The following is a 12245-nucleotide window of genomic DNA, read 5'->3' on the forward strand; positions in this document are numbered from 1 at the left end:
ATTGTGATTTTTTTTTTTTTTTTTTTTTTTTTAGACAGAGTCTCACTCTGTTGCCCAGGCTGGAGTGCAATGGCGTGATCTCAGCTCACTGCAACCTCCGCCTCTCAGGTTCAAGCAATTCTCCTGCCTCAGCCTCCCAAGTAGCTGGGACTACAGGCGCCCACCACCAGGCCCAGCTAATTTTTGTATTTTTAGTAGAGACAGGGTTTCACCATGTTGGTCAGGCTGGTCTTGAACTCCAGACCTCATGATCTGCCTGTCTTGGCCTCCCAAAGTGCTGAAATTACAGGTGTGAGCCACCATACCTGGCCTAGGCAGTCTTTTTCAAAACTGTTAAGACTGTGCTTGTGTCTTACTTAGGGTGTCAGGATAATAGTGGTTAGTTTTAAGTGTTTAAACTACTGAAAAGCAGAATGAAGAAGTGAGTAAAAATCACCCATAATCACACAACCTCCTCAGATCTCTTGTCACAATAAGGGATATGTTTTTCATTTTATTCTCTGTAAAATAGGATACTTATGAACCCACCTCCCAACATAGGAAGAATTAAAACATTCCCAATAACTTACATTTACCTATGTGTTTCCTCCCATCCCATTCTCTACCTCCCCCCATAAGTAATCATTATCTGAAATGTGTTTCATCATTCCATCTTTTCTTAGTTTTTCTTATGTGTGTATATCTAAACAGTATACAGTAGTCTCCCCTTATCATAGTTGTACTTTTCTTGGTTTCATTTAACCCGAGGTCTGAAAGTAGATGAGTATAGTACAGTAATATATTTTGAAAGAGAGACAGAGACCACATTCACATAACTTTCATTACAGCATATTGTTATAATTGTTCTATTTTATTATTAGTTTTAATCTTACTATGCCTGATTATAAAACTTGATCATAGATATGTAGTTATAGGAAAAAGCATAATATGTAAAATGTTTAGTTACTATCCAAGGTTTTAGGCATCCACTGGGGTCTTGGAAGGTATCCCTCTCAGATAATGGGGGATGGATGGTACTGAACCCTGTATATACAATGTTTTTCCGTATACATACATAATTATGATCAAGTTTAATTAAGAGTAAATTAAATGTGGGCCAGGTGCAGTGGCTCACATCTGTAATCCCAGCACTTCAGGAAGCTGTAGCGAGCAGATCTCATGAGGTCAAGAGTTCGAGACCAGCCTGGCCAACATGGTGAAACCCCATCTCTACTAAAAAATACAAAAATTGGCTGGCTATGGTGGCACACGCCTGTAGTCCCAGCTACTCTGGGAGGTTGAGGCAGGAGAATTGCTTGAACCCAGGAGAATTGCTTGAACCCAGGAGGTGGAAGTTGAACAATCACTTGAACCTGGGATCACGCCACTGCACTCCAACCTGCCTGGGTGATAGAATGAGACTCTGTCTCAAAAAAAAAAAAAAAAGTAAAGTAAATGTGGCTCAACATGTTGCTGTCAGTTGGAACATTTGTTTCTGATCGTGTCTTCCACCCACAAATTGAATGCTTTTTCCATCTTAACACTTATCAGGCACTGTGGCCATAACTTGAGCAGTTGAGATGCAACAGCAAAATTAGCACAAATTTCTTTTTCTTTCTTCACAGTTTCATGGATAAGAGATTTGTTCTTAGATCTCAGCAACCGCAGCATATGATTTTTTTCTTTAAGTTGAGAACTTTGACCTTTTTACTTAGAGAAGCATTTTACAGCTTCTCTTTGGCATATCTGAATTGCCAGCATTACTATGCTCGTGCTTTGGGGCCATTATTAAGTCAAATAAGGGTTCCTTGAACACAAGCACTGCAGTACCATGGCAATAGATTGCATCACCAAGATGGCTGCTAAGTGAACCACAGGCAGGAGTGTAGACAGCATGGACACACTAGACGAAGGGAAGATTCACGTTGCCAGTGGAACACAGCAGGACAGCAAGAGAGTTCATGATGCTACTCAGAATGGCATGAAATTTAAAGCTTATAAATTGTTTCTGGAATTTTCCGTTTAATATTTTCAGACCACGGTTGAGTTCAGGTAATTGAAACCATAGGAAGCAAAACCACGAATGAAGAGGGACCACTCGTATTGCCTAATTTAGTTTGTTTTGATCTTCTGGGACCTTTTTTTCTTGTTGTAAAAATTTATGGGGCTGTTTATATTTGTGGCTCATTGATTTTTCATTGCTACATAATACTTCCATTTTGTAAATATAACAGAATATTCATCTACCTGTCAGTGGACAGTGGGGTTTTTTTGCCATTATAAATGCTGCTGCTGTGACCATTTGGGGGGCAAGTCTCCTGGGGCACAGTATAAGAGTTTCCCTTCTGTATAACAAAGGAATGGAAAATTATAGACTTTTGTGTCCAAATTTACAAGATAATGACAATTGTTTTCCAAAGTGGTTGTACCAAGCAATTCTCCCATTAATAGTGTATATAAGAGCTCTTCCTGATCCATATATTCTTCTTGGTTTATTTTCACACTTTTGAGATTTTTGCTATTTGAGTGGTGTAAAATGGTCTGTGATCTTGATTTGCCGTTTCCACATTTTGAAGAGGTTGTCGGCTCTATGTGTATATATTGCTCATATTTGTTCCCTCTTCTGTGAAATGCCTTTTGTATCTTATCCCTATTTGTTCTGTTGATTGTCACGTTTTAATTGATTTGTATGAGTTTGTTCCTTGTATCATTGTTGCTAGAGTTACATCAGATGTGTTGCTGAATCTGCTCCCAGTTTGCAGCTTGTGTTGTTACTTTTTAAAAACTATCTTGATTTATAAGGAAGTCTTTATCTTTTCATTTGGAGCTAGTAATGTTTGTGGCTTTTTGTTTTTTAAAAACTATCTTGATTTATAGGGAAGTCTTTATCTTTTCATTTGGAGCTAGTAATGTTTATGGCTTTTTAAAGAAATTATTACTATTTCCAAGGTCAGAAAATCATTCCCAAGGTCAGAAAATCATTCACCTATATTTTCACTGAAAAGTTATAAAGTTTTGCTTTTGACATTGAAATTCCTCATTCAGTTGGAATTCATATTGATGTGTGGTATGAGGTAAGGATCCATTTTTTTCCCATTTGCATAGCCAGTTTTTGTAGCTCCACTTTATTTTCTCACTTGATCTGCCATGCCACCTCTAGCATGTATCAACATTTCATGTATGTGTGCAGCTGTTCCTTAACTCTCAATTTTATTCTCTTGGTTACTTTGTCTAACCCAGCACTCATACTTTTTAAATTATTACGGCTACCTTGTAGGGCAAGAATCCTCACTTTTATTCAACTTCTTTTGAAGTGTCTTGATACATATTTTTTCTGATCTTGGCCATATATATTTTGGGGACAGATGTGACATCATACCAAGCTTTCTTTGCTTGACATTGTAGATATTTTCTTATTCATTAATGTGCTAAAAATTTTGAGTTTGGTCATACAGTCTTTTATATGGATCTTATACATTGTTTCCCTGTTGTTAACCATTCAGGTTGTTACTAGTTTTTGCTGTTGTGAATTAACACCAGGACAAATATCCATATATCTTTTGAATTCATTACTGACTAATTTCCTAGGAAAGATATTAGAATATGAATATTAAAGGTCTTGCTGAATACAGTTTTCCAGAATGGTTGTACCAATATATAATTCCATTTTCATTATGTAGAAAAAATACCTCAGTGTTTTCTAACCACCTTTGGTTAGAACATTCAAGACGTTATGGTTTTGTTAGGTAAGAAATATTTTGTTTCAGTGTAGGTTTTCTTTGAGACTGAACTTTTTTGTGTGTGTCAGTCATTTACAGTTTTTTGCAATTTTTAAAATTCAGTTTCTCACAAGCATTTTGCCTTTGACTTTTCTTCTATTTCTGCTTTCTCTAATTACAGAAACCCCAGTGTTAAGTAGGTGACAGTTCAGTTGTTTGTTGCAGAAGAGCAGCAGTTCAATATTGGAATTAACTTTAATTTTATGTTTTTAATCTGTTACTAATTTTTTACAGAATAATTTTAGTTTTTATAATCTGGTTAATTATATGTTTGAGCTGCATTATTTTGCAATGTAAGTTTTTTTTTTGGCATGGTCAAATAACAAAAATTCTGGTTAATGCTTATTTCATATTACAGGAGAATCCAGATATTTCATTAGGGAAACGTATAAGCAGAGTGTGATCAGGCTGTATGAATTATTTATAAGAGATGTGAGTGAAAAGATCTATTTGTAGCTTAAGAGTAAGTAGAGTCAGATGCATGTAGAGTCTTTTATTCAAAATAATTTTCTTATTAATCTTGGATAGTTTCTTGTCACAGTAATTCCATTTTGAAGATAAATATTACCATAAAGAAGTGATCAAAAACATAGATATGTGTGCCCAAAGGTATTTATCACAATAGTATTTATAATAGTGAAAAAAGAAACAACTAAAATGTCTGGCAATAGGAGAATGATTAATAAAGCGATGTTTCAGCTGAATATAGTGGCATGCGCCTATAAGCCCAGCTACTCAGGAGGTTGAGGCTGCAAGATGGCTTGAGCCCAGGAGTTAATGACCAGCCCAGGCAACATAGCAAGACCCTGTCTCCAAACACACAAACACACACACAAGTGCTATGTTCCAGTCACTGTATAATAACTAGCCAGATTTTTTGTTGTTGTTGTTTTGTTTTTGTTTTTGTTTTTGTTTTTTGAGAGAGCATCTCAATTGCCCAGGCTGGAGCGCAGTAGTACGATCACAGCTCACTGCAGCTTGTAGAACCCTAACCCTCCTGGGCTCAAATGATCCTCCCACCTCAGCCTCCTGAGTAGCTGGGACTACGGGTGTGTACCACCATACCCAGCTTTTTTTCTAAGAGATAGGGGTTTCACTATGTTGCCCAGGCTGGTCAGTTTTTAATGAAGCAAATTTGTGTAGACAAAGCAGGATGTGGAACCGAATAAACACTATGTTGCCACTGAAGACCCCTTCAAACCCCTCAAAAATGACATAGAAGGGAAATATACGAGATATTAGTTTGGGAAATAATTATAACTTTATTAAGACTCCTTATAAATTTTTCTGTTCCTATGACCTGGCCAAGTTCAATAAAAGTTACACAGAGTGGAATAAATGGTTAGACATCATTTGTAGTATAAGTAATTGCACATAAGGAGGTAACTTCTTTTGCTGTTTTAGAGATAGTCATAGTATCTGAAAGGTTAGTTATTTTACTAGACCTGTGATTATTTGGGTGAGAAAGGCTTTCACTGAGATTTTACCCATTCAGTAAGTACTAATGATATTGTGCTGATAGCATATATTAAGGGAATATATGGTATACCACAGAGAAAGAATTAAGGAAATTTTGTGTTTTGCTTTTTGACTGTTTGCAAAACTTACTGACTCAGCTTTCATTCTTGGGAATGTGTCAGTTTTCTGTGGGAAGATATACATTGATGAGGAATTGATAATGTTCTCTGTATTTTCTTAGATGGAGATTGTAAAAAACTTACCTCAGAAATATTTGCAGAGATAGAGACCTGTCTGAATGAAGTTAGAGATGAAATTTTTATTAGCCTTCAGCCCCAGCTTAGATGCACATTAGGTAAGTAATTGGTAAAACTTACTTGTATTATACTCATCTACCATATAGAAATATGTACCTCCTAAGGAAATAGAACACTGTTTGATTACCTTGGATGATCATATTCTTGGGAGAGAGAATCTGAGTAGTTTGACTTAGGAATCTACCACTGGGTAAGTTATTGTAGGGCAGAGCTGTTCCATATAAATATGTAGGCTGGTGTTCCACCTCTTGAGAGTGGGTGCAGTTCTCAGAACTAGGAGAATTTTAGGGGGCATATCATTAGTTGCTTCTATAGTACGTTTCCTAGTAGACAGATCTAGCATTTTTAACCTCAATTGTACATTAAAAAGCACTGAGGGAATTTAAAAGTAAATGCCAACGCTGGGGCATTTGAATTAGAATCTCAGGGATGGGGCTCAGGAAATCAGTAATTTTTAGAAACCCCACATGATTGTTATATGTACCCAGGGTTTAGAATCTCATCTAAACCAACCATAGTAATTCTGTTTCCCTACCAGTGATTGGTTTAGGAATGTCCATGTGGTAGAGTTTTGGCCAGTGGATATTAAGAGAAATATGCTGATGGCCTTTTGGGAAAGCTTCCTCGCCTTTAGAAAGGGCACAAGGATGGGACCTCTTTGTTCTCTGTGACTTGGTTTTTGGCCTGTGGGAGTGGCGTGCAGCGAGTGAGCTAGAGAGTCTGTCCAAACCTTTCTAAATTTTTTTAGTATTGCGAAAAGGAGCTGCGGGGTTTTTTTGTTTGTTTTTGTTTTGAAAGGGCTTTTTGTTTTATTTTTCTTGTATCCTTGTATTAACTCTTCTATTAATGTTATAGTAGCAGAATACGATACTCCCTATTAGTAATAACCCATATTATGTAAAATATCAGTGCCTTCTAGTTTTTCTCTCAATGAGTGACATTTAACTTATATTAAAAAATGATATTTATATTTTATAATAAAATCAATTGTTGCTACTGATTTGTCTAGCATGTACAAAAGACACCATGCTTCCAGATCATTATAAAATATGATATTTTATAATATATTTACAATACATTTATAACATATTTAAATACTTAGAATATATTTTATAAGGCTGGGCTTGGTGGCTCATGCTTGTAATCCCAGCACTTTGGGAGGCCAAGGCAGGCGTATCACAAGGTCAAGAGATTGAGACCATCCTGGCCAACATGGTGAAACCCTGTCTCTACTAAAAATACAAAAATTAGCCAGGCGTGGTAGTGTGTGCCTGTAGTTCCAGCTACTCGGGAGGCTGAGGCAGGAGAATCGCTTGAACCTGGGAGACAGAGGTTGCAGTGAGCTGAGATCACGCCATTGCATTCCAGCCTGGGGACAGAGCGAGACTCCGTCTCGAAAAATGTATATATATATATGTGTGTGTGTATATGTGTGTGTATATATATATATCGGGAAGCATGGCATCTTTTGTACATGCTGGACAGCTTTTGACATACTTCTTTGACTCATGCTTCTGCCCCCTAATTTTCACTTTTTTTCCTACATTTTATTAAAATTAATATATAATAGTTGAATATCTGCTTTGTTTTTCATGGACTTATACATACATATTTGTTCTGTTCTTATAAAAATCTGATTTTTCGTATGCCAAATTTCTGACATTTCCTCCTCTAGGCCTGAAGAACTGTTGTAATTTATGTATCAGGCCCTCAGATGGAATGAATATTCTTTTTTCTTTATATCAAGGTATAATTTACATATAGTAAGACCCTTTTTAAGTGTGTACAGCTCTGTAACCCTCACTACAATCAAGATATAGGACTCTGTCACTCTAAAACTTCTCACCAGGTTCATCACCCCCAGCCACTGATCTGTTGAGCGAATACTCATTTCAAAGGAGCTTTTTCCGTAAGATTCCTAGAGTTTAGATGGAAGGGCTTTCGTGGTGCCTTTAGCAGATACCATTTCCCTTCCAGACTCCCTACTTCAGTTCCCAATTGAATTAAAGCATGGTTTCTCCCCCAGCCTGAATCACTACCCTTCTTATCCCTGATAATTATTTTTGGAACAAAGTTACATCTTTTGCTCCACCTCCGCCATGGGCCTGGTTTTCTATGTAACAGAAGGAATTTTTAAATTATTGTTTTGTGTAATCATAATAATTGGGCAAGCATACAGCTCTTTTCAATGCAGGAGGATTCCTCTCTTGTTTTACTGCCCATTCAAGGATAGGTGCTATATTTTAGCTGAAGATCTTACTAATGAAATGCTCTGTAATCATATAACTTATTTAACGGTGTGTTTTGAACTCTTTCATGATATTTTAATTCATGGAGAACTTTATGTATTTTAGACCTGAAGATTTTATATTGTCATTATGAAATGTAAATTGTTTGCTTTTTCAGTTAATATTTAGTTACGATAGAATACGGATATAAAGGCTGATAATGAATTACAAAATTGTGCTATATGACATACTGTTTATGCATACAGTGTTGCATATTTTCATTTCTAGGAGATTGATTTGTATTTCTACTTACAAAAAAAACTTTTTAAAGCTTATTTTATGGCTGGGCCCGGTGGCTCACACCTGTAATCCCAGCACTTTGGGAGGCCGAGGCAGGTGGATCACCTGAGGTCAGGAGTTGAAGATCAGCCTGGCCAATATGGTGAAACCCTGTCTCTACTAAAAATACAAAAAATTAGCCGGACGTGGTGTAGGTGCCTGTAATCCCAGCTACTCGGGAGGCTGAGGCAGGAAAATTGCTTGAAACCAGGAGGCAGTGGTTGCAGTGAGCAGAGATTGCGCCATTGCACTCCAACCTGAGCAACAAGTGTGAAACTCCTTCTCAAAAAGAAACAAAAAAACTTTTAAAAATGTTTTTGTTCAAAAGTAGCAGTGAGACTATCCCACAAAGGTGACTACTAAAATAGCCTTTGTAACTACTGATATTTATAGAATATGCTTGGGGTTAGGGTATAACTCGCTTGTATTATACTCGTCTACCATGTAGAAATATGTACATCATAAGGAAATATAATACTGTTTGATTACCTTGGATGATCATATTCTTGGGAGAGAGAATCTGAGTAGTTTGACTTAGGAATCTACCACTGGGTAAGTTATTGTAGGGCAGAGCTGTTCCATATAAATATGTAGGCTGGTGTTCCACCTCTTGAGAGTGGGTGCAGTTCTCAGAACCGGGAGAATATTTAGGGGACATATTGTTAGTTGCTTCTCTAGTACTTTTCCCAGTAGACAGATCTAGCATTTTTAACCTCAATTGTGCATTAAAAAGCACCGAGGGAATTTAAAAGTAAATACCAATCATAGGGACATTTGAATTAGAATCTCAGGGATGGGGCTCAGGAAATCAGTAATTTTTAGAAACCCCACATGATTGTTATTGCTTGGGTAATAACACCTACTGTCTACCTTGTGGTCCTGCCAAGGTGACTGTTCCTGGCCATGTTCCAGGCAACTGTAGTTCCAGGCTAGGGGGAGAACTGGACCATGGAAGTGAGGCTGTCTCCAGGGTAGGGGAAGGGATGGAAGGTGACTGTTCCTGGCCATGTTCCAGGCAACTGTAGTTCCAGGCTAGGGGGAGAACTGAACCATGAGGCTCTGTCCAGGGTAGGGGAAGGGATGGAAGGACTCAGTCTCTTGGGCCAAATTGGTGAGGCAGCATCTAAGCTCCTCTGAGAATAGGAAGGAGAGCAACCAATTGGAAAAAGAATGGGAAACATGTAGATTCTCCTGCTTACCTTACTTTCCAGTCTCAAAGCTGGAAGCCAGCATTCACTGTTCAGTTATTTTCAATGACAACAAGATTCAAATCTTCAGTTGTAAAGTTGTTAAAGGAAAGGATTAGACTGCAAAGTTAAGAAGAACGGTAGATGAAGAGTCCAAAGAGTTGAGGCTGGTCATTTAACCATTGTGTGGCCACGCCCTCTCCACAGGTGGAACAAGATGATCAGAATAGAAATGGCCAATTCTGATGTGTTTCTACAGTGTTTCACTGGTTGCGCTTTTTAACATCTGTGGCAAACCATTTCCATAATTTTTTTTTTTTTTTTTAGAGACGGGGTCTCTCTCTGTCACCCAGGCTGGTATGCAGCGGCATGATCATAGCTCACTGCAGCCTCAAATTCCTGGGTTCAAATGAGCCTCCTGCCTTAGCCTCCTAAGTAGCTTGGACTACAGGTGTGTAGCACCACTCTCAGCTAATTTATTTCATTTTATTTTTTGTAGAGATAATGCCTCGCTATATTGGCCAGGCTGGTCTCAAACGTCATAGAAACTGGTGTTAGGTTCCTAGAGGCTGGCAGCAATTCTCAGAGGTAACGCAAGCAGTCTTCCTGCCTTGGCCTCCCAGTGTGCTGGGATTACAAGGTGTGAGCCACCACACCTCATCAATTTTTGTTTTAATATACTCTAAGGCTATCATAGTTCCGAGATCTTTTTTTTTTTCCTGAGAAATCTAGAAAGATGGAAGACAGTATGGGTCTTTTGTGTTTTTTTTGTCCTAAGAAATTTTCATAAATGTCTGCCAAGGAAAAGGAAAGAGATCAAAGTGGTAATTAAATCTTTAGGATGGACATTTTTAGAAAAATGCTTTATAAACTTCCCCTCTCCCAACTCTGAGTGACTTATTGTGTCATACTGTATTAACACATATTCATGCTGTAAATATAGTAAGAAAAGACAATAGTTCACAATTTTGGTTTAGTTTTTGCCATTATTGATTATGAGCAGTAATTTTTCCTTTTCTTTTTGAAGGTGATATGGAAAGCCCTGTGTTTGCATTTCCCCTGCTCTTAAAACTGGAACCCCACATTGAAAAGCTCTTCCTATATTCTTTTTCTTGGGACTTTGAATGTTCGCAGTGTGGACACCAATATCAAAACAGGTTAGTTTCTTTTGTTTTTTAAAATGGTTTCTTCTAGTTTCTCCACCACTAAGGTTAAGAGAACAATTTGAGCACCAGACACTACAGTTTGCTTGCTTCTTTAAACTGGAAGGGTCAAAACCTCATCGTTTGATACACTGCTAGTAGGAGATTTCCTAAGGAGTTCTTCAGTGGGAAATAGGGACAATGAGAGGAATAATACACCTCCCTTCTCCAGAGTCCTTGCTGAGTAGAATACCTCTCAGAATGCCATGAAACTGTAGGCATTTTTGTTTATTCCTCTATTAGAGATGAGGGGTTTTGCTTGTTTACTTTAGGTTTCTAACATTATAGACGCTAGTTTTAGGCTCTTGGAGGCTAGCAGCAATTCTCAGAGGTAATGCAAGCTTCCCCATTTCTTCCCGTAGTCCTGTGAAAGACCAGCCACCTCCAGAAGCCTACACATGAGCCTTCTCAGCCATACTTTCTGCTTTTCCTAATGCCTCTCAGCAGCGTATTAGAAAGGCCATGATCGATGTACCTGTTACCTTCAGGCTTTGCATAAGGTGTATATGAAACATAATGAATTTCGTGTTTAGGCTCAGGTCCCATCCCCAGGTTACTTCTTTATCTTGGAGACACTTCTGGTCCCATACATTTCAGATAAGAGATATTCAACCTGTACCCACCACGTAAGGAGAGGAATAGGTTTTAGAAGAGGAGTCAGGGAGGCAAAGTATTACCAGAGGGATACTCTCACTTGGTCCATACCTGAGAAAGTTGCTGGCTGGCAGTTAGGAAGATGACCAGACTGGCTCAATTGTTCATGTATTCAAATTATTACAATAGAAATAACTCTCCCCGCCCCCCCCCCCTTTTTTTTTTTTTGAGTTGGAGTCTCGCTCCCGTCGCACAGGCTGGAGTGCAGCAGCGCGATCTCGGCTCACTGCAGCCTCCACCTCCTGGGTTAAAGCGATTCTCCTTCCTCAGCTTCCTGAGTAGCTGGGATTACAGGTGTGTGCCACCACGCCCGGCTGATTTTTGTATTTTTAGTAGAGACAGGGTTTCGCCATGTTGGCCAGGCTGGTCTTGAACTCCTGACCTCAGGTGATCCAGCCACCTGAGCCTCCCACAGTGCTGGGATTACAGGTGTGAGCCACCATGCCCAGCCACACTTTTCTTTAGCTTAACTGCTTAAGTTAGAAAACTTGAAATCTCTCTAAGTTACTCAAGTAAAATGTGAGATAAAAATATTACTTTTGAAGGCCGGGCACAGTGGCTCACATCTGTAATCCCAGCACTTTGGTAGGCCGAGGCGGGTGGATCACGAGGTCAGGAGTTTGCGACCAGCCTGGCCAACATGGTGAAACCCTGTCTCTACTGAAAATACAAAAATTAGCCGGGCATGATGGCGGACACCTGTAGTCCCTGTAGTCCCAGCTACTCGGGAGGCTGAGGCAGGAGAATAACTTCAAACCCGAAGGTGGAGGTTGCAGTGAGCTGAGATTGCACCACTGCACTCCAGCCTGGTCAACAAGAGCGACACTCCGTCTCAAAAAAAAAATTTCTTAGATATTCATTATCTAAATATGAAATCCTTTTTAGGTATTTAAGGAGTAGTCAAGGAGAGTTCAGTCTGGGAGGATGCTCCAGGGAATGCAGGCAACAAAGGTTTTTTTTTTTTTTAACTGGTTAACTCAGATCTACTAGAACAGGGTAAGGGAGGCCACAGAGTAGACACCATGAGCAAAGCTAACCCTCCTGAGTTGAAAAAAATTATGGACAAGAAGTTATCATTGAAATTAACTGTTGGCAGACATAT

The 12245-nt window shown here is 38.7% G+C and overlaps 1 protein-coding gene across 9 annotated transcripts in view; it reads left to right on the forward strand.

The window, feature by feature from the left end:
- USPL1 (ubiquitin specific peptidase like 1) overlaps window positions 1-12245 on the forward strand; it is a 41984-nt gene that overhangs the window by 14738 nt on the left and 15001 nt on the right. For 4 of the 9 annotated variants that reach the window (XM_522652.8, XM_009426812.5, XM_009426811.5 and 1 more), the window contains 2 exons: window positions 5458-5571; window positions 10315-10444. In XM_522652.8, the coding sequence (XP_522652.7) occupies window positions 5458-5571; window positions 10315-10444 (244 nt within the window). Of the gene's footprint in view, window positions 1-1795; window positions 2032-5457; window positions 5572-9619; window positions 9739-10314; window positions 10445-12245 lie in introns of those variants that run through there. The other 5 variants (XM_063792026.1, XM_009426810.5, XM_054665158.2 and 2 more) reach the window with 3 other exon arrangements.

Source organism: Pan troglodytes, chromosome 14 (assembly GCF_028858775.2).
Source record: "Pan troglodytes isolate AG18354 chromosome 14, NHGRI_mPanTro3-v2.0_pri, whole genome shotgun sequence".
NCBI lineage: Eukaryota > Metazoa > Chordata > Mammalia > Primates > Hominidae > Pan > Pan troglodytes.